Below are 27050 nucleotides of genomic sequence, written 5' to 3'. Positions count from 1 at the left end.
AATCCCTATAATCCTAAAATGTTACCCGCTATACAGATATACTACACAGTTTGAACATTTGTAAAATGTTCATTTTCTGCTGAGACCGTTGCACAATTGAGCTTTGGTGGGGGCGGAAGATTATATTCATGGGTCCTTTAATTTGTACAGAATACAAAACATTTCTCTAAATTATTTAATACGTTGAACATTTATTTAAATGTTCAAAGAGAAAAGGTGTTTCCCCAAATACTGACCTTAATGTTAAAAAAAAAACTAGTCAAAGAATATGTTGCAATTTTTAAAAACATCTTTTCTCCAGTTATTTTTCTTTTTTCTGTAGTCTAATATTTACATCTTGTGACTTTAATCCTTTGTAAGACTTAGGTTGGTGTATTTAATGCAGTGCTTTATACTTAGCTTGATCATTATGTTCTTTCAATAAATAAGCCTTTAATGCCCTGTCAGTGCAGAAATAGGTAATTATTGCTATTATGAATGGCCTTTTAAAAGACTTGTGTTTGTTGGTAATCTGCCATGTGGAAAGATCACTGAACTGAGATGTATGCCACCTTCAATAGGAGCCTAGAAGAACTAGAATTGCCATGAAGTTCAGTGTCCATCTTCAGTGTTTGGCATATTAGTGCCAGTTGTGCTTGGCCTGCCTGTAATATCATGACTCAGATTGCACTCCGTGTTATTTGCAGGCTGTACATTTTGTGGTAGTTCTGAAATAACTTGCATAGCAGATTCTCTATAATTCATTACTCAAACATGAAAAAAGCATTACTTCAAAATGCATCTTTAGTATTTTAAATATGCTGCCTACATTATCTAAGTGTACTCCAAATGTTCTGTAACTAATAAAGCTTCCCCACTGATTTAAGAGAGTCTCAGAAGTTATACTAACTAGGTGCAGAGCTTCTTTGATTAAAAAAAAAAAAAAAAGGAACTATTGAGTACTTACTAGTAAAGTAAGTAAAGAAAATGGCCATATTGCAAACATCCTTACTGGTTTTAAGTATTGTCACAGGAGAAAAGAGATAGTAGTTCACCATCAACAGTAGTTACTGTTATTTTTCAACTAAGTGAGATTTGATTTTATAGTCTAATATTACTAGCAAAAAGTATCTTAATATTCCACACTATTTTTATCTTTTTATGTAGTTTTAGGCATAATACTACATTAGTAATTATCTTGTTTGCTTAAGCAAAGTAAAAACATTTGAAAAATAGAAAATGCATATAAATGTATTATTTGAATGAGGAAAGTAGTTACCTGAATTTGCATCTTTTCATAATTTAAGAAATGTTTTAAAATTGTGTGAAATATACAGTTCATATGCTTTAATACACATAGTGAACCAAAAACAATGATTAATTTTAAAAACATGCTAGTTTCATGCTCCAGCTAGAGTTTTAGCACCTTAAAAAATAAAAAATCCATAGACTAAATAATAACTTCTTTTAAAAAAATAACAAAATCTGTTTCTTTTCCAAATGCTTGATTTCAGAAAAACTAGTGAAAGTAAATTCAGCATTGTTGGTTGTTGGTGTAGCCATTAAAAGTAAAGGTAATTTCACGTATGTCTGGCCTGCTGTAGGAAACCTCTCACACTTCTGTCAGCCCTTAAATGACAACAGTACTGTTTTATTTCCCTTAGTAGAAAAAGGAGGGTGTGTGGACATAATAATACCATAATAGTTTTGGACTGTGGTGATAGTTTGAGGTCGTTTGGAAGATAAAATTCCTTTAAAATTATTGAATATAATATGCTTAGGCTCTCCATAAATACATGTTGAATTTAATGAGGCAGCTTCCATATCCTATGGAAATGCTTGAGCATCATACATTACCTTGATTATAGATTCATTTGCAAAGTACTGTCAATTTGAAAAATAGTATGCTTTCTAAACATGTGGTATATGTTTCTTAAAAGTCTGTCCAGATTTCTTTTTCTTTCTATTTATTCTTAGTGTTTTTCTATGCATTGTCTTTTTTTTCTTGGCCCTTAAATGTTGGTATTTCCTAAGATTCTGTTCTAAGATTACTGTCTCTTTCCATGCTATGTATTCTACACTATCTAGGTAGTTTCATCCATTCCTATGGTTTTTCCAGATGTTTTTCTTCTGCATGAACCTTTATTCTCAGCACTTGACCTATGAGCCCAATTATCTTTTATCTCCTGTGTGTCCCGGACAGTATGTTCAACATTAAGCTCATCTCTTTTTCTCCACACTCCCAACTAACTCTCCCCCATGAAAATGGATACACTTGTATGCATATATGTGCTTCTCTTCCTGCTTTGGAAAGCACATTGCTAGTAAGCAGCAGGCCTGAAACTTTAATTCAAGTCTTCTGAATGTGAATCCTCAGCTCAGAGCATACTGTATTAACATAGTGGCCATATCTTCTGAACCAAAATTTAATATGCGTAGTCAGACAATATTTGAAGCCTGAACTTGTTATTGTAATTATACCACATTGCTTTTTCATGTCACTTTACTAAATTGTCGCCAGTATGGTAGGTAGATGCTAACACAAATATAATGTAAAATTGCAATTATGTATGAGACGTGCAGTATGAGGTATGTACACATACTTTGTGTGTGTGTGATTTGACCTAGTTAGGGAGATTAGATGATGCTTCCCTTGCAAGTGATGATTAAATTCAATGTGAAGTTTGAGGAGTTCACTAGGTATGGTCGAGGTTGAGGGAGAATGGATGAGAGTTCAAGGCAGGTAAGATAGCTTGCACAGAGATCTGGTGGTGGGAGGGTGCATGCTGTGTGTGAACAGTTGTCTTTGTGCAAAGTAACTTGCAATCTTGTTATATTTTCCCCCTCATTTCTTCCCCTTTTCTTTCTTTATTTGAAGCTGAAGATTTCGAAAGCAAAATGTTACTGCTTTTCAAACTGCTTGGTGGACAGTGATTTGAATTAGAGGAACCATGGAATTTAAGGAATAAACATAACCAGGACTTATCTGTAATGCAACACCAAAAAGAAAAAGGTTTTATTATGGTGTCGTTTCTACTGTTGTTACCTAAAAATCACACCAGCATTTATAATCACTGCCCTGCTACATTTTGATAAAGCAGGCGATAACTACATCCTAAGCAATAAATTTCAAAATCATTGACTAAATTATAAGTAATTTATTTTCTAAGTGTATTTTTTTACTGTGAAGTTTAGTATTCTATTCAGTCTGTCTTTATGTGTTTGAAAATTAGTTCAGGCTGTAGAAATTCTATTGGAATGAAAAGTGTCTTTTGAACTACACTGAAGAACTCTCTGGTCTGTGGAATTCTAAACTTGATGACTGTTTATTCTTTCATTCTTCCTATGCATATGTATTATCCTTCAGAGGTAATTCTGAACTTTTGGCCCTCAAAACATTTTTTCAGCTGCTCTTAACCCGGTTCTTGAATAGGAAAACTATGTTCCAGGACTAGGAAATTATTTTCAGTGTTTACAACTTCCTTATAGTGTCTTTTTTTGTTTGTTTGTTTTTGCGGTACGCAGGCCTCTCACCGCTGTGGCCCCTCCCATTGCGGAGCACAGGCTCCGGACGCACAGGCTCAGCGGCCATGGCCCAAGGGCCCAGCCGCTCCGCGGCACGTGGGATCCTCCTGGACCGGGGCACGAACCCGCGTCCCCTGCATCGGCAGGCGGACTCTCAACCACTGCGCCACCAGGGAAGCCCCCTTATAGTGTCTTTTAATACTAAGTTCATAATCTGTTTTTCTTTGCAGAAAGGGCTATTGCAAGACATGAAGTTCGAGAGATTGAGCAGCGACATACGATGGATGGCCCTCGGCAAGACGCAGCTTTAGATGAGGAAGAAGACATGGTGATCATTTATAACAGAGTCCCCAAAACTGCAAGCACCTCTTTTACCAATATTGCCTATGACCTATGTGCAAAGAATAAATACCATGTTCTTCACATCAACACTACCAAAAATAATCCAGTAATGTCACTGCAAGATCAGGTAAATACCACGTAGGGGATGCGTAATGTTTTCTGACACTTCCTAACTCAAATTTTGTATCTCAAAGAGATAAAGCATTTTAAGGGATATATATGATGAGCCCAGTGGATTGTAAGTTTCTTGGGGGAAAGGACCAACCGAACTTGCCTATAATTTTACATTCTTCACATTCTTGAATTTTTGAAGAGAATATTGATGCTCTTCAGTATGGTATCCTTTTAAAACTGTGAAATACTTTTAGCAGATGCCCTGCAATAAAAATCATTATATTTTCTCCTCTTATGATTGAGAAATCTTTATTTGATGAATACCTATATTCTATATGGTTCAGTTTTGTGACTAGACTCCTGCACTTCATCTTATCTTTACTATAATTTTTGTAAGTATTAGCTATAAACTCCTGACAAACAGGGATTGCGGCTTATAATTTTAACATAATCTTGCCTTTCAGGTTGTTAAGAATCTTTAGATAAACAGGTAGATAGATAATTTTATGAAATGGTTTTAAGAAAAGTGGAGTAAGTTATCATGAAATGAAATTGACTCCCCTCTTTAGCAATAGTTTCTATAGTTTCTATAGTTTCTATAAAGTTCTCTCTACAAATACTGAAGGGAATGGGAATTAGGCCCCATGAGACGAAAAGATAATATTTGAAAATACTATGTAGGATCAAATACCTTATTGAGGTAACTTATTAGAAAGGTATTTGTGATGGTCATATAGTTAGAATGTATTTATCTGTTTGACTGAAGATAGCTGAACCTGTTTTATTGTCACAGAATCGATTGTTATCCCACTGTTTAGCATACCTATAATCCTCACACTGAAGCAAGAGAATAACATGGATACACAAGGTTAGGATCACTTTCTTGCTAGAGGGCTATTTGTAAAGGCTAATTGTATATGGCATATCATCTGCCCATGTAATTCTTGGCTCTCTGAATTATCCCTAATTACTCTTTTTTATAAAACCAAAAACCTACATTCATCAGCCAAATCAAATAACTCTTCTGTAAATGAGAAGAAACATGAGCTTATTTAGCTAAGTGGGTCATAAAAACCATTCATTATGTAATATTGTATATCTCAAGGGCAAGTATCTTAAATCATCAGGTTTTATACAGTGTGTAGTAGATTTTAAGTGTATCTGCATGATTGCTTTTCAGAATATATCTTGGTTTAAAAGGAACATTTCTTAGCGCTCACATAATAATTTTAGATTTCTTCAGTAGTATTGTTTGGAAAAATAAAGCCAGCTTGTTTGTTCAGATTTTTAGAATTTGTGTCCAAATTTTCTGTCCAGCATTACAAAGTTGTCTGGCAGCTATGAGATTTCTGAAAATGACGTTGACCTTTTTTTTTTTCCTCATGAGATATAAATCTACAGAAGCTCACCACATAAGACATTGATAGGCATCATGTAGTGGTACATTTCCCCGGTTGCATTTGGATGAGATGAAACTTCCGTGTTTCTTTCAATAGCTTGTCGTGTGTGTGTGTGTGTGTGTGTGTGTGTGTGTAAATATATGCAGCAAAAGAGAAGCGTAAACACTGTCTTAAAGGCAACTGGATTACCTAATGAACAACACTTAAAACATGTTTGGGCGGAGTAGAAGAATAGTCTTAATCACTAGCTGGCATACTTCAAAATGTCAGCTGGTAGTTCAACACCTGGTCTTAATTAGGAATAGCTTATATACCAAATGTTCTCTAATATACCATATCTAAATTACTTACTGGTGTCTTGTTCTGTGTAGAAGCAGTTCTTCAAACAAGTCATAGGTATCGCTTCCCTTCCCTTTGCATGACATATTAGATAGTGTTTTAATTGCACTTTCAATCTAGTAAGCTTCATTTAGATGTGAAGTTTTGAATTACTAGATGCCTTGAAAATAATTTTAAAAATGTCCCCTGAACCCCATCTTGTATAACACACTTGATTTTAATACCATATTTTTATTGTCCTTGTGAACTGTTCTCAACTGCCCTATTATTTATATAGGAATCAATAAATGACCTATTTTGCTCTTCTTTATTCTCTGAGAAATAGTTTCTAATCAGTATCTAACTCAAGTGAGACTTAAAAGATGAGATTTTTATTAAATCTGCTGTTGTCCCAATCTTCCATTTAAAGCCCAGTTTACTCATAAAAATATTTTGGGATGTAATAGGTGATTACACCCTTTATTCCCTCACCTTCCAACCTCAGCAGTCCAGTCTGCTTAATATCTATCTGCCTTTAGCCCCAGCTCTTTCCTAGATGTATTTTGTACTGGGGACTGTGCTAAACTGTTTACTTGCTTAATTATTTCTCACAAAAATTTTAGAGGCAAAGCCCAAATGTTTCTAGTCTGGTATAAAAGTATTCAATGTGTAACAGTTATGGGTATTCTTAGAAACAGTTCTCAACTCTGCTTGCAAGTTTTCATTTATTTATTGCGTATGTAATGTGTACAGAGATTATTCTACATTCTTTGAGGAATTACCAAAGAAATAAAAAGCAAGGCTGTGTCTTTCAAGGAGCTTATTTATAATTTACTACGGAATGTAAAACATAATCGCAGGAACTATGAGGACTATTCAAAGGCAACATCAGTTTATGGTGTTCTCACCAAAATGTTTAACCTGGACCTCATCTTGAGAAAACAGGCAAATCCATATTGTAGAACATTTTCTAGAACAACTGTCCTGAACTCATCTAAAGTGTCAATGTTATGACATCCAAAAAAAAGGGGTGGGGGGAGATGGACTAGAGGAGACTAAAGAGACATGAAAACCAAATGTATTTTGTGACCCATGATTGGATCCTTGATCAAAAACGTCCGCTACTTCGATTCAGAAACAAATAAGTGTGTGTGTGCACAGAGAAAAAGGGGGAAAGAAGAAGATAAACAGAAGTGACAAAACGTTAACAGTTACCCTTGGTGAAGAGTGTACAGATGTTGACTACTATTCTTTCAACTTTTCTGTAGTTTAGGAATTTTTTAAAATTAAGATGTTTGAGGAACAGTTAGAACAAGGAGATTAGAAGATAAACATTTGAGAATATAAGGCATGAGAAGACTAAGTGATAAGAATGAGGTGGACTCAGTCATGAAGGTTATATTTTTGAGATTTGGGCTTTACTCTGTTAATAGACAGGAAGTGGCAGGAGACAGGTAATCAGCTCTTCTAGTTGGAAAATGAAGTTTACTCTGCTATCACAAAATATCTCTGTATTACAGAACATGTTGTCTTTAAAGTACTATGCCAAATAGGTGAAGTGGCAGCATCTTTTATGATCTTTCTTAATTCTTTTCTGCTCTCACATATTTAGTTCTGATCATATTTAAGGTCTTTCTAAGAAACTGGAAATATCCAGAATTTGCATTCTCTGTAGAACAGTGTAGTAATTTTTTTTTTCTTTCTAACTTACTGTTAAACCAACTTCTGGTCATTTGCAGTAGCACATATGGTTTGATATTAGTTGCAGATACTGATTTTTCAGAACAACACTTTAGATGAATGCCTCTCAACCTATAATGTGTATACTGAACACCAGTTAAAATACAGATTCCTATTCAGAAGGACTAAGATAAAGCCTGATATTCTGAATTTCTAAAAAGCTTCCTGTTAATGCCAAAACTGATGCTTCTGGTCCTTGAACCAAAGTTTGAGTAGCAAAAATCTAGAATAGGATTCTCAGTGAAGTGATGGGAAGATGCATATTATAATCTTCACAGGATGGTGAGTTACTTATCTTTAGATTCGTATTCCTACCTCCACAAGAAAATCCAAATTCCTTATCTAGGCCAACAGGTCCTTCTTAATCAAGCCCTTGTCCATTGTCCCTCGCTTCAACCTCTCATTTACTAGCCACACTGGCCTTTTGGTTCTCTGAATGCACCAAGCCTTTCCTGCTTCAAGGCCACTATACTTATTTCCTCTTAGAACACACTTCTGGCTTCTCACAATTGGCTTCGTGTTATCCATTTAAGGTTTCAGCTTAATGACCTCTTCATAGCAAAACCTTACTTGGCCATCCTATATATGAAATACCTCTTCCAACTTACTGTGTACCATCATTCTTTCAGTATCTTTCCAATTACTTATTGATTTATTTGTTTACTGTCTTTTTCTCTATTATAATTTAAGCTCCTTAAGGGCAGGAACCTTGCCTTGTTCACCTTGTATCCCTGTGCTTAGAACCGTGCCTGAGACATAGTAGATACATAAATTTTTTGTTGAATGAATGAATGAACAAATGAACCCATTTAGATTCTGAAGGCAGTTCTTAGCTGAGCATGATGCCGTGATGATAACTGCTGGCAGAGGTAGCCCCTGATTGATAGCAGTATGAGCATGACCTCTCCTTACCTCAGGTGATTTGGGACACATACGCCCCCTCCCACAAAAAAAAAAAAAAAGTGATTGAACAACACAGTTCTGAATTTTAGTGAAGATAGTGTATTATGTTCTATTGCTGCTGAACCTTTCTTATATTTTATCCAACCATTCCTCAGGTTTTCTCTTTGCGTAGAAAACTTTCTGTCTAATGTAGTCTCATAAAACTACCCACAGCTGTACAATGAATGTTTACTTTAAGTGTATGCATGAGTAGGAGTTTGGTATGTATAATTACCCAAGTTAATAGCAGTGTTCACTCAATAGGTAGTAATTACAAAGTTGGAATTTGGCCAGGATGTTCGGGATGACATTCCTACTTTTAGATAGTGAAAACAAGTTCTTTTGTGATCACAGATAATCATAATGTTGAGATTAATCTCATTAAGAATATAAGTCTAGATATAGTGTTAGTGCGATGGTGCTTTCTCAGCTTTTCTTATAGCACGGGTTCAGGTCTGGTTCGACTAGCAAATAAATCACAACACCACTCCCTACGTTGTTGCTTGTGTTTTCCCTAAAGGCATCTTGTGATTACTTGCTAACCTGACTCTGCTTGAGTTATAAAATCTGACAAAAATCACAGTTTAGAATCTGCTCCAGGCTAGCCATAAAAACATCTCTTTTCCTGTACTATATCTAACTACTACTTCTGAAACATCTTCTTGATAGCCTTTTGCAATCAGAGTATGGAAATTCTCTTTGGATAAGGTCACTATGGTGACTTTATTTCTTTTCCCCAAGAGTTTTCGGTGTCTTCAGACTCAACCTCATTTGATACTACTAGCTTTGTTCCTTTTTGCCTCTCACTTTATCGTTCATTAGTGCCAAGTATCATAGTCAGTAAGAATCTATAAAATGAACTGAGTAAAAGCTTGCTCACCTGATCTGCATTTTCCCCTACTCCTCTCTATTCCAGAGCTTTATCTCAAGGTCTTGGGCAGAATGCGCCCACTGTAGAGGAAAACCAGAAGAAACACTGAGAGACAAGTGGTACAGAAGAGGCGAGAAGGCAGAAAATGACAGGGCAGGAACTGCAGCTAGACTCGTGAAAGGGAACAAGTGAAGATGAAGAGAGAGGAGGGTAGGGAAAACTCTGGAGAACTAAGAGGATAAATATTAAACATGGCTAAAAGGAGAAGTGGCTAAATTAATACTTTGAAAGGAAAATGTTAAAAAAAATACTGTTCTTCAAAGAGGATTAATTAGATCGTTATGTCCTTACAGATCACTTTTGAAGAGGAGATTAGGATGGTGTAGAATTTCAGTTGTATGTAAGTGACACTTCTAAATGCTTAGACCATTCTCCAGATGAGTGTGAACCACCACTTTAACCTTATTGACAACATTTGTTTGCTTAGCACTTTTTTCCTTCCTGTGAAGTAAATCTCAGCTCAGCATCTTTTTGATTTATTGCAAACCGTAAATCAGCCACAGCTTTATTAATGAGACTTTAGCAGATTACCTGAGTTAAATGTTGATGAGATGAAAGAAAAAACATACATATACATATATATTAAGTACGTAGCCTTCAGTATTCTCTTAGTTGGAGATTAAAGAAAGATTCTGTGGGTTTTGGAGACTTAGCAATAATATAGTGTAGAGAATTTAAAAGCAATAATAACCCACCTGAATTTGTGTCAGAATTAATTTAGTAAAATAAAATTCAAAGTCCTACAGAGTCATTTAGACTGGATCTCTTAGTTTTGACCAGCAGTGTTCAACCCCTGAGGTTACCCAAGACAATAAAAAGGCAAGAGTAAGTCAGCGGCCATTGTTGAAAAAGGGTTATTCAGTATGAGCAATATGAGAGCAGTGAGCAGGGCGGATTGGAAGTTGAGATTATAATGAATGTAATGAGGAAAATAAACAATTGAGAGAGATATATCAACAGAGCTTTGAGATCTTAGAGGTTGAGGAGTTTTGAATGACTGGATCTCAGAGGTTTCCTGAGCAGTGGATAAAGCCTGAAATTCTCAGTGTCCAAGTTTGTTGATCAGAATTATAGTACAAACGATATCTGTCTGCTCTTCTTTCAAATCCTTCTGGTTCCCCCCTCCCTTGTTTAAATTGGACAATAATAGATTAAAGAAATTAGCTAGTGGTATAGAAGGATGATTGGACCAAAATCTGAGGTATACGGTTCTTGGGCTTCAGTTTCTTTATCTATAAAATAACGAGTACAGGATATCCTTGGCCCTTTCATCTCTAAAATGCTGATTCTATGAACAAGAGAGTTTGAGTTTGGTGACAGCAGTAGAAGATTCATGCCTTGTTCTGTTCTGTTCCCTGAGTCCACCTGGAGGCATAACCCTTTTACTTATTTTGTTACTTTTTATACTGTGTTTCTTGGCATGCTTTGGTTCTGACGTGCTTCCGGCATCACTGTGTGTGGGTAGATGGAGAAGACTGAGTACCAGGGTCATTCTGCTCCCGTCCCCCATTCTTTTTTATATATTGTGGTAGCTTATAAGATATTCTTTAAAAAATTGTTCTATTTCAGTATACTTTTTTTCCATATCACAAAAGCAGTGACTATGAGAATATATCCTTGCTAAAGAGCTTCTGTAGACCTCAGGCCTCCTTTTCAGGTACTGCGGAAACAAGCTTCACGTTGATAAAACCAAGAGCTAGGTCCTGGGCCCACACACGCTAAAGTCGTGTTCCTTGGTGTGGCCCATTGACCTGGCCATCACGTGGAAACTTGTTAGAAGTCCAGAAACTTGGGCCCCACTCCGGACCTTCTGAATCAGAATCTGTGTTTTAACAAGAGTCCCAGATGATTCATTTGCATGTTGAGTTTGGGAAGCCCGGCAGCAGTCCAGATCTCATCCAGCTTCCTGGGCTCTTCACCTCACATCGAAGGACACATGGCAGATGAAGTGTGTCTTTAGGAGGATTTAGTTTGACCTTGACTGTTCTTTGGAAGGGTGGAGGAAAAAAGGATACTTGAAGTTTACACCTAAGTCTTTCATCACAGTGTACTGTGATCCTCTAACATTGGGCTTATATAGCACAGTTTTGTCAGACTTCAATCTGGCATCTCCTCTCATTTCCCTCTTACACCATCACATCCATATTAAATCAGCTTCTGGAAAATAGAGCTGAGTTGTAAATATGTCTTAAGCACCCTTGAAGCATCACCTACCATTCCTATTCTCTTTGCCTTCTATTTCTCCCTCATTTGGTGCTGAAATACTGAAACTGATTTTCATAGAATCAAAAGCTTGTTTAATTTACCATTAAGTGAAAATTATAAGGATTTTTCATATTCAACATGTAAATTTTTTTAAGGATTCAGTTTATGGGTTATATAATTTTTTATTTTCTGTTTCTTTTTCACTTGTCACTTGATATTTTTATTCTATTTGATGCCTTACTTGAAGAAGAAATAGGAAAGAACCTGGTAATCTCAAATCACACATTTGTTTGGCTCTTCTGTTTTGGTGGGGAAAAACTGCAAATATCTGCAAAAATATAATTGTGTATTCTCTAATGCAAAATAATTTTGTTATCTACATCCAATTTTCAGATGTTAAGGATGTGTGTGTGTAAGATAATAACATAAGGTTCATTTCATTTCCCTTCTAAAAACTCCATTATTTCTCTTAGTATATGAGTTATTGATGCTTCCCCTAAAAAATAAATTCTACTTCCAGAATCTTCCATTTTTCCTTAGTTCACATCCTCCGACATAAGGTTGCTTCTGCACTGTTTCCCTACTCTGTCCTTACCAATGGGCCTTATCCAGGAGGTAGCCATCATTCATGGCTATTAACTTATTGACTGACCTGGTAAGAAGGGTGCCAGAATACCTCCATGTGACTAACTCTATTCTAAAACGTAAATGAAAGATTGATAAATTGTCAAAAGTATGCGATTGACAGTCCTGTGTGTTAGAGGCTGAGGTCACAGCTTGCAGATGCTTTCAGTGCAGCAGGGGGCACTGGGCCCCCAACCCCTCACCCATCCCCACCCTGTCTCTAGTCTCCAGAAGAGATTCTCAACCACCACTGTTGATCATGCAGAGATTTTCTTATTAGAAATTTATACCATTTTTCTTTGAGAAATTATGTATCACTGCCTTGCAGCTGGTTTATAAAGTTCTATATTAACCAGTTTTTAACATTTTAATAATATATTTACAGTTAAATAATTTTTATATTAACTAATCTTTTGTACACTTTTAATTCCAATAGAGTAAAATAGTAATATTTAGATATCTTAAAAATTTTATGTGTATCACACCTCTAATTTTATTAAGCTTTTTTATCAACAAGTTAATGATATCTGCTCAAGCTTATGATATCTGCTCTTAGCTCTTTCAAGGCTTCTGTTTCTCATCCTTTCTTTAATCATTTGGATTAAGGATTAGTTGATATTTGTTATTTGTGGAGTCATTAATAAATGAGAATTTTTATGAATAACAAGTCTCTGAGAAGAAAACAGATTTGCATAGACTATCCCCATACTGAAGTGCTGCCTGCTTCACCTTGGGTGTTGGTACCCACCCTCCCTTCCCCTCCCCTCCCTTCCCCTCCCCTCCCCTCCCCTCCCCTCCCTTCCCCTCCCCTCCCCTCCCCTCCCCTCCCTTCCCCTCCCCATATAAATGTACTCACTCTACTGTGTCGTAAATGGTTGCCTTGTGCAGTTTTGTTTTCAGGATCCTCTTTCACTCTTTTCTGAGTGTGGTGATAGTAGCTTCTCTATGATGAATTAGCAATTACAGGTCACTGCTTTCCTTAGTTGAAGCCTGTATTTCAAGCTCTGTAATCGTCAAAGTGGTGTGATTGCTTTTGAATGTCTAAATGAAAAGTATTTTGCTATCACCAAACTTCATTTTCTTTAAATTGTACTTAAATAATGAGTATGTTCTCCTTTTTTAGGTGCGCTTTGTAAAGAATATAACTTCCTGGAAAGAGATGAAACCAGGGTTTTATCATGGGCACATTTCTTATTTGGATTTTGCAAAGTAAGTTATATCTAAAATGATACACGAAAGAATGCTTTGTACTTTAGCAACCTAAAAAGGGACCAATTTATTAAATTATTATGATTTTGATGTTAAAAAAACGTACTGGCTTGTGTTTGCCACTTTTAGATATGTAATTTAAATATTCCTTCTAGTGTTATACTGCCCTCTGGTGTTCATAAATCGATAATTGTCATACTAATTTTAGAAATTCAAGGTAGATTAAATTTAGGTAATGCCCTTTAAAGTTATTTATTATTATTATATTTCTGCTTCCTGTACAGTCAAATGACACTATTTTAGGAGAGCCCCAAGTTTTAAGCTAGAGGCCAATCAGAGTATGACTTACCACGTCACTGACTGAGAACAGAGAAAGCAAAGGAGCCACTACTCAGTTATTGGTGCCCTAAAGTGTCTGCTTCTCAGCCAAGACACATTTCCCCTTGGGCCACCTTGTTTTAGCTTTAAAAATGAGATATATTCTAAGGAGAGTTTTTTCTTTTTCTGAGTGAATGGCGTTTTTGGGTTTTTTTTAACATCTTTATTGGAGTATAATTGCTTTACAATGGTGTGTTAGTTTCTGCTTTATAACAAAGTGAATCAGCTATATGTATACATATATCCCCATACCTCCTGCCTCTTGCATCTCCCTCCCACCCTCCCTATCCCTCTAGGTGGTCACAAAGCACCAAGCTGATCTCCCTGTGCTATGCGGCTGCTTCCCACTAGCTATCTATTTTACATTTGGTAGTGTATATATGTCCATGCCACTCTCTCACTTCATCCCAGCTTACTGTTCCCCCTCCCCGTGTCCTCAAGTCCATTCTCTACATCTGCATCTTTATCCCTGTCCTGCCCCTAGGTTCTTCAGAACCATTTTTTTTTTAGATTCCATATATATGTGTTACCATACAGTATTTATTTTTCTCTTTCTGATTTACTGTATGACAGTCAGACTAACTCTGTATGACAGTCTGTAGGTCCATCCACCTCACTACAAATAACTCAATTTCGTCTCTTTTTATGGCCGAGTAATATTCCATTGTATATATGTGCCACATCTTCTTTACCCATTCGTCTTTCAATGGACACTTAGGTCGCTACCATGTCCTGGCTATTGTAAATAGAGCTGCAATGAACATTGTGGTACATGAATTTTTGAATTATGGTTTTCTCAGCGTATATGCCCAGTAGTGGGATTGCTGATTTGTATGGTAGTCCTATTTTTAGTTTTGTAAGTAACCTCCATACTGTTCTCCATAGTGGCTGTATCAATTTACATTCCCACCAACAGTACAAGAGGGTTCCCTCTTCTTCACACCCTCTCCAGCATTTATTGTTTGTAGATCTTTTGATGATGGCCATTCTGACTGGTGTGAGGTGATACCTCATTGTAGTTTTGATTTGTATTTCTCTGATTAGTGATGTTGAGCATCCTTTCATGTGTTTGTTGGCAATCTGTATATCTTCTTTGGAGAAATGTCTATTTAGGTCTTCTGCCCATTTTTGGATTGGGTTGTTTGTTTTGTTGATATTGAGCTGCATGAGCTGTTTATAAATTTTGGAGATTAATCCTTTGTCAGTTGCTTCATTTGCAAATACTTTCTCCCATTCTGAGGGTTGTCCTTTCGTCTTGTTTATGGTTTCCTTTGCTGTGCAAAAGCTTTTATGTTTCATTAGGTCCCATTTGTTTATTTTTGTTGTTATTTCCATTACTCTAGGAGGTGGGTCAAAAGGATCTTGCTGTGATTTATGTAGTAAAGTGTTCTATCTATGTTTTCCTCTAAGAGTTTTGTAGTGCCTGGCCTTACATTTAGGTCTTTATCCATTTTGAGTTTATTTTTGTATACAGTGTTAGGGAGTGTTCTGATTTCATTCTTTTACATGTAGCTGTCCAGTTTTCCCAGCACCACTTATTGAAGAGGCTGTCTTTTCTCCATTGTATACTCTTGCCTCCTTTATCAAAGATAAGGTGACCATATGTGCATGGGTTTATCTCTGGGCTTTCTATCCTGTTCCATTGATCTATATTTCTGTTTGGGTACCAGTAGCATTCTGTCTTGATTACTGTAGCTTTGTGGTATAGTCTGAAGTCAGGGAATCTGCTTCCTCCAGCTACATTTTTCTCAATATTGCTTTGGCTATTTGGGGTCTTTTGTGTTTCCACACAAATTGTGAAATTTTTTGTTCTAGTTCTGTGAAAAATGCCAGTGGTAGTTTGATAGGGATTGCATTGAATCTGTAGATTGTTTTGGGTAGTATAGTCATTTTCACAATGTTGATTCTTCCAGTCCAAGAACATGGTATATCTCTCCATCTGTTTGTGTCGTGTTTAATTTCTTTCATCAGTGTCTTATAGTTTTCTGCATACAGGTAGTTTGTCTCCTTAGGTTGGTTTATTCCTAGGTATTTTATTCTTTTTGTTGCAATGGCAAATGGGAGTGTTTCCTTAATTTCTGTTTCATACTTTTCATCTTTAGTGTCTAGGAATGTAAGAGATTTCTGTGCATTAATTTTGTATCCTGGTACTTTACCAAATTCATTGATTAGCTCTAGTAGTTTTCTGGTAGCATTTTTAGGATTCTCTATGTATAGTGTCATGTCATCTGCAAACAGTGACAGTTTTACTTCTTTTCCGATTTGGATTCCTTTTATTTCGTTTTCTTCTCTGATTGTTGTAGCTAAAACTTCCAAAACTATGTTGAATAATAGTGGTGAAAGTGGACACTGTTGTCTTGTTCCTGATCTTAGAGGAAATCATTTCAGTTTTTCACCATTGAGAATGATGTTGGCTATGGGTTTGTCATATATGGCCTTTATTACATTGAGGTAAATTCCCTCTATGCCTACTTTCTGGAGGGTTTTTATCATAAATGGGTGTTGAATTTTGTCAAAAGCTTTTTCTGCATCTATTGAGATGATCATATGGTTTTTATTCTTCAATTTGTTAATATGGTGTATCACATTGATTGATTTTCGTATATTGAAGAATCCTTGCATTCTTGGGATAAACACCACTTGGTCATGGTGTAGGATCCTTTTAATGTGCTGTTGGATTCTGTTTGCTAGTATTTTGTTGAGGATTTTTGCATCTATGTTCATCAGTGATATTGGCCTCTAGTTTCTTTCTTTGTGACATCTTTGTCTGGTTTTGGTATCAGGGTGATGGTGGCCTCATAGAATGAGTTTGGGAGTGTTCCTCCTTCTGCTATATTTTGGAAGAGTTTGAGAAGGATAGGTGTTAGGCCTTCTCTAAATGTTTGATAGAATTCGCCTGGGAAGCCATCTGGTCCTGGGCTTTTGTTTGTTGGAAGATTTTTAATCATAGTCTCAATTTCAGTGCTTGTGATTGGTCTGTTTAAATGTTCTATTTCTTCCTGGTTCAGTCTCGGAAGGTTGTGCTTTTCTAAGAATTTGTCCGTTTCTTCCAGGTTGTCCATTTTATTGGCGTGTAGTTGCTTGTAGTAATCTCTCATGATTCTTTGTATTTCTACAGTGTCAGTTGTACTTCTCCCTTTTCATTTCTAATTCTATTGATTTGAGTCTTCTCTCTTTTGTTCTTGATGAGTCTCGCTAATGGTTTATCAATTTTGTTTATCTTCTCAAAGAACCAGGTTTTAGTTTTATTGATCTTTGCTATTGTTTCCTTCATTTCTTTTTCATTTATTTCTGATCTGATCTTTATGATTTCTTTCCTTCTGCTAACTTTGGGGGTTTTTTTGTTCTTCTTTCTCTAATTGTTTTAGGTATAGGTTTAGGTTGTTTGAGATGTTTCTTGTTTTTTGAGGTAGGATTCTATTGCTATAAACTTCCCTCTTAGAACTGCTTTTGCTCCATCCCGTAGGTTTTGGGTCGTTGTATTTTCATTGTCATTTGTTTCTAGGTATATTTTGATTTCCTTAAAGACACTTTTTTTTTTAAGTGATTTTCCTTTATAGTGATTTGCCTGAATCTGGACATAACTAACTCTCATTTTCCATGTTTTTGGAGAGGCATGGGATCAAGGTATTCCTATCATAATTCTCTGAAGAAAAGTTCATAAAACAACAGGCTTACATATAGTATGCAAGCACTATGGGGCTCCCCCTAGAGTCTGTGCCGCTTTAAGTACTAATCAGAAAACTGGTCAAAAGGAATATTCTGTAAGCATATGTGGCTTGGTGAACCCATTTAAACGTTTTATGTAACACATTGAGTATCATTATAGGAAAACCTCAAATGCAGATCTTTTCCCTAATAAAACTGTGCACTAACTTCAAAAACATTAAAAATAGTTTTTTAAATTATTGAAGCTTAGACATGTTTGCTCATTCATTGCAGTAGCAGTCATGACTTCAAAGTAATACACCCTCATGTATTTGTCAACTTGAACGAGCATTCTATGTAAAATCCAAAAATTTAATTGATATCCCACTGTCATTTTAACTTCTCAAATTTGAAAAGGAGTTGAATGAAATATTACTGATTCACATTGATAATAAATCTGAACTTTTTTGAAAAGCCCATAATTAAAAGGAGTCTCCCAGATATTACATACATAGAACAATATATTCTTATTGCTAGTTTCTTCCACAGCACTCAACATCTTACAGTAAAGTGGTTGCTTTAAAGTTAGATGTACATTTTTCTATAAATAATTCATACAGCAATATTGAAAACATTTTATAGGCAGCTTTAAGATAAACTAATTATTTTTTCTTTACAGAGGCATTGGACCAATTTCATAAACTTCATTCATATGCATATTTTCCCTCAGGGCTGCATTATCCTTCAATTGAATGTTTGTTACCTTTTCACCTAAATGATTTATTTTTTTTGCACACACAGCTTGGTTTCTCATACTTGAGGTTTTCATTATTAAAATAATATATTGAGTGCTTTTGCTTTGGGCAAAAGCCTTACACTTAGAATGAAGTTCTGGTGTATGCTAGGGTTTTTGCAGTTAAAAAAATATAAAGGTTCTTGGAAAGATTAATCTCATTTTTTAAATATTAACATGAACATTTAAGGGTTTGAATATTTTCCTAATGTGTTTCATCTTATTGGAAGCAATATGTATTGTGAAAAACTTTAACAGACCTTTACAAGATGTTAAACAAATACCTTAAAAAAATCAACAGGCAGAAATGTATTTTGATGTATGTAGTCACAAACTATTTTAGATGTAACTACTATCTTTTAAAATAATTTTTAGTTTGTCATACTCACCACGAATGAGTAAGGAAGAGGAAAGGAACATCACTTTACCAATTTTTTAAATATTTTATTGTTTAAAACATATTCTTGACTGGTGTAGTACTTTGTGGAGTCCATTAAAATACTTGCCTTCAAGAGAAAACCGTCAAATTTGATGAAAGAGATATTTAGTCACATAGCTTTTCAATTGCCTTAGCAGAAACACTAAAGAGAGTACAAACCCAGGATACCCCAGGAAACCCAGGCAGTAAGATAAAGTATTAAATAAAATATTAAAAGTGGTTTCTAATTTAGACTGATCACTAAGAAGCACACATTTTATTTGCAAGCTGATATCGGCTCATGCTGTGCTTGGTTACAGTTATCTGTTTTGTTTTATCTGTTTTTATTCAGAACTTTAGAATAATAACAAAAATATCTCTTGTTACATATTTGTATTCCTGTCCTGTCTTATTCCTTTTTGTCTTAACTCTATCCTTATTTTTTTAAGCACATTTCCTAGTTCTTCCTTCCATTTTTCCCTTCAGTGTTTAATTACTGTTTTTTTTAAATTGGTGAACAAACCATTTTAAAATAATGCAGATATGCTAACATCATAAATTTAGAAATTTTCCAGTGGAAAAAAATTGTGTAGGTTAGACATTTTCAAATTGTCCTAGGGTGCAGGCAATATAAAGTTGAATAAGTTGCAGTTCTTGTCCTCAGTGAGTTCACTGAAACCCCCTTTTTTACTATTATTATCACTTCATTATGGTTCATTATAAACAGTGAAAATATTATAGATTATTCTCCCTTTTAAATTTATACCACTCATTTATCAGCAGCATCTATCACTCCCATTTTGATTTTCTTCAAATTTTATACAAAAGAAAAACATTTGAACATCTCTTTCAAAAACCTTTTTCAGAACATTTTCCTTTGTAAAGGATAATGTCCAGCTAAAAGAAAACTATTTTAATGCTGTTTTTGATCAGACTCTGCTGAGATTTTTTTATGATCTAGCTACCTAGGGTCATATGTCAGCATCCGGTCTTAGAAAGATATTTGGAAATTATTCTTGATCCAACAGTCAGTTTTATTCAGGTCCACGTCAGGTGTGTACCTTTGTGGTCATCCTCAGGAATGAGTATGGGTTTTCATCACTCATTTTGGTTTCTCTGTATCACCCCTGTTGTCTTTTTCAGAACAATTGAGGTAAATCAGTAAAGAAACAGATATGTCAGGACAAGTTTGGTAGTATGTAGATTCGTGTGAGATTGTCCCTTTTGCCTTGTACGTATCTGCTGAACCAGTTGAAGTTTGCACCACTTTCTACAACTTTCAACAATTATGTCACAAACACTGTAGAAACATTTTTAAAATTATTTTAATCATTGCAAGTAATATGCTAGAGTTGGCTTTTTATTGATTTGTATTACTAGCTCTTTCTGTAGCATTGATCCTGTAGATGCTAAGGAGTAATCTCTCAAGTCAGAGTTCTAGTTAAATCCCCCTCAGTTCCTTCCCAGCTCAGCAGTCTCAGCCACATGACTTCAGATCTTCAGTTTCCCCATTTGTAAAATGAGGATAATTAAAGTAACTACTCCATGGGTGGTTGTGAGGATTAAATATGATAATGTAGGTGAAGCAGTTAGTTTGTGACTCACACAGAGCTGTGTTAAGCTCTTTTAAAACTCTGTCTTCGTTCAGTTCCCATGTCGTCTTACTGGTGTTTTCTTCTCCCTGTCTGACTCTGTGCTGGCCCTCCTTATTCCCAGGTCCTAATAAGGCATTGCTCAAGATTCTCTCTTTGCCTCCAATGTTCTCTTTTGGGAAGTTTACCCATTTTTATTTATCAAGACACCCAAGCAAGAAACTTTAGAGTCATCTTGAACAACCCTTTTCTTTGCCACATATATCTAGTCAGTCACCAAGTCTTTTGAACCTGGCTTCTTTCACTGATCATAATGCTTTTGACATTCATCCAATTTGATGCATGTATCAGTAGTTAGTTCCTTACTGAGTAGTAAGGAAGGAGGCACCACCATCCTTACTGTCCATCTACCAGTTCCTGGATACTTGGGTTGTTTCCAGCTTTCGGTGATTATGAATAAAGTTGTCAAAACATTTGCATACAGGTTTTGTGTGGACATAATGTCTTCATTTCTCTTGGGGAGAACCTAGAAGTGGGATTGCTGGATTGTCTGGTAGCTCTGTAAGACGCAGCTAAGCTGTTTTCCCAAGTGGCTTTATTATTTTGCTGTCTCACCAAAAGTGCACGAGAGTTCCAGTTGCTGTGTATCCTGACCAGCCTTCGGTATTGTTGGACCACACTCCCCCCTTTTTAAAATTTGGGCCATTTTAATAGATGAATGTTCTTTTTAAGAGATAAATAATTATTTTAAAAATCTTTTATTCTTAACATCATTATCAGTGGGACCAATAAATACCAACAGGTCATTCACTGTTTTTGAAACAAGACAATGGGAACTTACCACTAGAAGGATTTGAAGTTTTCTATGAACACTTTAGGGATAAGAGAGTCCAGAATAAATATGTACAGTCCTCCCTTGTTATTTGCAGGTTCCGTATCCACAGATTCATCCAACCATAGGTTGACTGTATAAGATATCTTTGTTCCCCCGTGAGACTGCTGATTAACTAGAAGTGTTAAATCTGGTATGAAGCAGAAATCTCAAAGCGTTAATGCTTCCCAAAGGCTATTTAGCCCTCCTTCAGCTTCATCATCTTCCATTTAGGCTTTGTCTAGCCAGTTGACAAGGTTCCTTTCAAAAGTTCTGAGTATGCACTTGTTCTTTTAGCTATTCTTACTGTTCATTCATCCTAGGCTATACAGAGTGTGGGTGTAAGGAAATGTGCCTGGTTTGTCTCTCTTGCCGTCGTACATACATGCTGACATGGCAAGAATAAGGTTTCTTACCAACCTGCTGCTCGGATTATATTTTTTCCCTTTTGATCGCCGTATAACATTGCAGATTCCTACCAAATCTGCTGTTCTCTTCCTGGGAAGATTATGTTCTAATGGGTCAATGATAGTTTAGTTTCCTGGAGGGAAGATGGGTTTTCTACTCTTCCATCTGAGCCCTCCTGAGGAACAGCTCAGATGACTGACCAGGGTTAAAGCTGGAGTCTGCAACTACAGAACGTATTTTTCCACTGGTACAAAACTACCTGTTTGGCCAAAGTTTTAAACATACAAACTTAAGAGGATGCTTGTTTCCTAACTAGCTGAGCTGAATGGCCTGACGCTCCTTTATCATGCCTATTTTCAGTTATAATTCCTTGCCTTTATGTCTATATAGCCATATCCTAAGTTATGAATAATAGTTCTTAGCCATTTTCAGAAGAAGTTCACATAGCTTATCTCATTAAAATCATGTTTCATACATATAAGCACCGCCCAAAGCCATGCCCCAGAAAGTCATTTCCCAGACAGCAGGAGGAGTTTTGTCAAGTGCCATGTCCCCCTTCCACTTCTACTTGGTAAGAATTGCTATCTGTTCCACATGTCAGGGGCTAGCAGAAAGCAAAAAAGAAGAGACATTGGTAGGAGATGTTCTGGGACGAAGTAATTCCCAAGGGAATAGTTCACGTGGATCAGTGGCTAATAATGGAGATGATAAAGGAGGTTCCCAGGGAATCCCACAGTCTTAAGAATGGAGTCATTGCCCCACTGCCCTGTGCTTCCCCCTTTTAGATTCTTCTTACAAGACAGCTCTAGCAGTTAAGGTAGCAACTGTGTATCCCTGATACCTCCCTACCTACCCTCTTCTCACTAGTGGGTGCACTGTCCCACAAAAAGGCTTTTGTAAATGGCCAATTCACAACGTTCTATTCAACCTAATTTTAATATCCAACACCTATGTTTCTGACACTGAACACTAATGATAAAGCCATGAACAAGAGAGAAACAATCCTCTGCCCTCATGGAGCTTCTACCCTGATACCTAATTTGACAGTGCCGTATATTTGCAACAATACTGTTTCTTCCTTTAAAAATTTGTGAAAAAAATCTTTTACTGAATTGTTGGTTTTATAGGTTTATGAGTTGTTCAGTGAAAACAATATGTCCCAAGTTCTAATAAACCAACTCACAAATTTAATATAATAATGTTTTACCAAAAAGTTCTGTGTAGTTTTCAGTATTTCCATATGTACAAAGGATTTTAGTGACTTAGACTTACACTTACTTAATGATGAGAAAAGGACTAGAATTCAGGAGAGTTGACCCCTTTTTACACACAAAGCAATTTTATAGAATACAGCCTGTTTGTAAGTTAGGACTTCCTGTTCAGTTAATTTACAATAATTCAGAAGCTAAAAGAATCGAGTTATATCCAGGCACCTTGCTTTTTTCTCTTCTGTGATCTCTTTTCACTACTCATTTGCTTAAGCATTTAGTGTAAAACATGTATAGAATGCCTGCTGTGCGTAAGACATTTATTGTAACAGGCAGAAGTAAGGGGAAAATGTGAAACTAGTTAGGTTAGCTGTGTGCTTTTTAGTGCCTTTGAAAAAATATTTTAGTAAGAAGGGAAATTTGTTATAAGCAGTTAGCTAAATTGAGGGTTTCTGTGGACAGACGAGTGAACATATCAAGACTGTCAAGAGAATAAGCAACTTCCACTTCCAACTATCTCTTATTGAGTCATACAACTTAAGCTTACTTTTCTCATTTCTCACTGTGATTCCCAGTTTTAGAGAGATCGCTAATATTTTTTTAATCTTTCAAATAGCACTAACCAGCGGGCAAGTATTTATGTATACCAGGCCCTGTGAAATATATAAAGGAAGTGTGAAGCACTCTGCCTACCCCCAAGTGGCTTATAATGCTATTGGGGAGGAAAGACTTACAAGAGAAACACTAGCAGGACAAGCCAAGAGTAAAACTGCCTAATAGCAATAGCTCCTGGGTGCAGGTGTCAGATGAGAGCAGATAGCACTGTATGCTGGAGTCATCAGGACGACTTCCTAGACTTCACAAGATTTTGTTATTGCCGCTTCAGTTTATTCCGAAACAACAGCCAATAACCTTTTTTCCCCCAGCTTTATTGACACATAATTGACGTATAACATGGTGTAAGTTTAAGGTGTACCATGTGATGATTTGCTATACACATGTATTGTGAGATGTTTACCACAATAAGGTTAGTTAACACATCCTCACTTCACATGATTACCATCTTGTTGTTATCGCTGCTGTCGTGATGAGAACATTTAAAACCTACTGACATAGCAACTTTCAAGTATACAGTATGTACAGTATTGTTCATTATAGTCACCGTGCTGTACATCAGATTCCATATCGTGACACTTCTCGGCTGACTCAGGAAGGCCTCCCTCCTGATACATAACGTGCTCTACAAGGCCCATGTGATCTGCACGTCTTCTACCACCACCCCCATCTCTCCACTCCCATTCTCTGTTACTGTCCCCTTCCTGATTCTGCTGCAGCCAGATTGACCTCCTTGCTGGTCCTCAAAAATGCCTGGCACTTAGCTGCTTTGGGGCCTTCGTACTTCGAAGTCTTATCTTCCTGGAACACTTTCTCCTAGATATCTACATGGCTCTCTTCTCATCACATAATAATACTGCTGCCTCCCTGGAAAACCCTGTTTTGAATTGTACTCTCCCCACTTCTCCCTATTCCATGCACTGCATCATTTCTCTCCTTAGTATTTTTACCATCTAACATATTTACTTATTTATTGGTTTATGTTCTGTCTCTCCCAAGTAGAATGTTAACTCCAGAAGGATGAGGAATTTTTCCTTTTTTTTCACTGCTGTTTTCCTAATATTAGAATAGTTCCTGGAATATATTGGATACACGAAAAGGTACTTTTTGAATGAATGAATGTAATAGAAAGAATAGGACTAGTTAAGGAAGATAGAATGAGCAAAGGCATGTAAGGAGAAATAGGAGTTGTTGGGAAGCAGAAGAGGTGGGCCTAACTGTAACAGATAGATGTTTCTTGTTTGAGGAGAGTTGAAAATAAAGTTAGATAAGTAAGGTGGAACCCAAGACATAAGGCAAGCAGACATTAACAACCAAGCAAAGGAGTCTGGGTTTGAAGTCAACATAAACAGTAGGGGTATTTCAGGTTTCTAAGAAGAGTGATCTAATAAATGAGGAAATATCAGTTGAGAATTGGTATGAAGGTAGACTGAAAGGGAGAGAGACTGGATGCAAGAAAACCAATTCTTATTATTAGAAAACCATCAATTATTGCAGTAATCCAAGCAAGAGACCTACAAAGAGGGCAGTTGTGACAAGAAAGGAAGTGAGGAAGACAGGTCAAATCTCTGAGAAAGCCTACAAAAGAAAAAATCAGAAGGACTTGGTAACCGTGCTAAAGAAGAATAAAGGAGAGTCAGGATAACACTAAGGTTTAAGGCTGGGATACGTGAGGATATTAGAACAGGAATCAGCTAGACAATTCTAGGATCTGTAAGGGTGGCTAAAGTATACTCCTTCTGTGTTCCTCCAGCTCTCTATCATTCCCTAAGGAAATAATGCTGAAGACTTAATGTTTTTCACTTCTATCTTGTCTTTAAAATTAGCATCACAGACGTTAGGCTCAAATGATCGCACTTGTGTGGACTTCTGCTATATCCATTGACAATGTTTTTATCTAGTTTGGTGGGTCAGAAGTGAGAAATCATTGCTATGTGAAATTGAAATGTTTTATGTAATTCTTGCTAGTAAAATTTAAAATTATTTGTCACTCAATTTTCCCTTCTCTCCTTTATCTTCAGCTGTAATTTTAAAATTCTTATTTCTTATTTACTTTATTGTAGTATAATCCTAAAATATTTTCTAATCTCCACATACTGTATTTTATTTAATTAACTCATGTTTTTTTCCATATAGAATTAGTACCTCAAATTTCAATTTCAGGACACCCCAAACAGAATGAAAGGGTTGATGTCACCTTTTAAATTTTTCTCTATTTCAGATTTGGTGTAAAGAAGAAGCCAATTTACATTAATGTCATAAGGGATCCTATTGAGAGGCTAGTTTCTTACTATTACTTTCTGAGATTTGGAGATGATTATAGACCAGGGTTAAGAAGACGAAAACAAGGGGACAAAAAGGTAATATTTTAGTTTTAGAATTTTTATAAAGATAATTGTTTATGAAATGCAATAAACAGTGAATGCTTTTAAAATTTATTAATGATTATAAATGTATTCCTTGCTTATTGTGGAAAATTTCAGAAGAACCCAAAAGTATGAAGAAGTAACAATAAAACTACTTTGTAGTTGATATTTTGGAGTATATATAATATTTTGTCCTTTTAAAAAATATTTGACTTGTGCTCTGGAGCTGAATATTTGTTTTATTATAGCCCTATTAATAATTTTCTATGAGATCACTATAATAACTCATTAATATGATATATTTGTCTACATAGTTTGGTTCTCTTAACCTTGATGATGGCAGTTTACGTTGATTTTTTTTTTTTTTTTTTTTTTTGCGATACGCGGGCCTCTCACTGTTGTGGCCTCTCCCGTTGCGGAGCACAGGCTCCGGACGCGCAGGCTCAGCGGCCATGGCTCACGGGCCCAGCCGCTCCGCGGCATGTGGGATCTTCCCGGACCAGGGCACAAACCCGCGTCCCCTGCATCAGCAGGCGGACTCTCAACCACTGCGCCACCAGGGAAGCCCGTTTACGTTGATTTTTGATCATCTATTTAGGGACACTATTTTGTTAAAGCAGCTTATTTTTTCAGGCAAGATGAGAATAACAGGGTTCTTACTTAGCAGGTTCAAATTTGAGTTGTCTTCTATTTAAGTGCGTCCTCCAGAGTAGCCCCAGACTTGTTTTTCTAAGAAACCAAACTGTGTCAGTTTTCTGGTGGAATACCTTTACGGGGACCTCGTTGCTCACAGGATTGCCCAAGGCACAGGAGACGCAGTCTGACATAGCCTGAGACCTCCTTCTCCTGCCTCATTTTCGCCTCAGGCACCCAGTGCATCACTGGGTGCCTTACCTGAAATGTCACCGTCCTCCAGACTTATTACTTCATACTTTTTGCACACGTGTTGTTCCCTATGTTTACAGTGTCTCTCCTTCAATCTGAAAACTCTTTGTTCACCTTTAAGATCCAGGTCAAATGTTACCTCTTTCATAAAGTCCTTTCTGGCAGTGAGCCATGTCCCTTTCAAAGTTCCCAGAGCACTCCATTCAAATTGCTATTTTTTAAATATTTATTTTGTGGTACTTGAATAATTTGTTTACATATATGTCTTCTCCAAAAGGCTGTGAACGTCCTGAAGCAGGCGCTGTATTTCCTTCACCTTTGTCTCCTCCATATCTAGTACGAGTACGGTGCCTAGTTCATCTGTAAGCGTTCAGCAAATGGCTCAGTGAGGGAATTCTGCACCTTTTAAACCTAAAGTGTTGCGTAATGGTGATGCTAGATACTTGCTGTATTATAGTAATTAACACCCAACAATTAATTTTTTTCTAAGTTGGATGTGCCCTCTGTCACATGAGAAGGCAATGGTTCTTTTGTTTTAT

General features: G+C 36.3%; 1 protein-coding gene across 4 annotated transcripts in view; it reads left to right on the top strand.

Annotated features, from left to right (window-relative positions):
- Positions 1 to 27050, top strand: part of HS2ST1 (heparan sulfate 2-O-sulfotransferase 1) — a 187456-nt gene that overhangs the window by 140743 nt on the left and 19663 nt on the right. For all 4 annotated transcript variants that reach the window (XM_033863834.2, XM_033863838.2, XM_073787749.1 and 1 more), the window contains 3 exons: positions 3735 to 3973; positions 13244 to 13329; positions 25482 to 25620. In XM_033863834.2, the coding sequence (XP_033719725.1) occupies positions 3735 to 3973; positions 13244 to 13329; positions 25482 to 25620 (464 nt within the window). The remainder of the gene's footprint in view (positions 1 to 3734; positions 3974 to 13243; positions 13330 to 25481; positions 25621 to 27050) is intronic.

Source organism: Tursiops truncatus, chromosome 1 (genome assembly GCF_011762595.2).
Source record: "Tursiops truncatus isolate mTurTru1 chromosome 1, mTurTru1.mat.Y, whole genome shotgun sequence".
Taxonomy (NCBI): domain Eukaryota; kingdom Metazoa; phylum Chordata; class Mammalia; order Artiodactyla; family Delphinidae; genus Tursiops; species Tursiops truncatus.
Note: the sequence above shows the minus strand (reverse complement) of the source record. Positions and strands in the feature narration are given on the sequence as shown.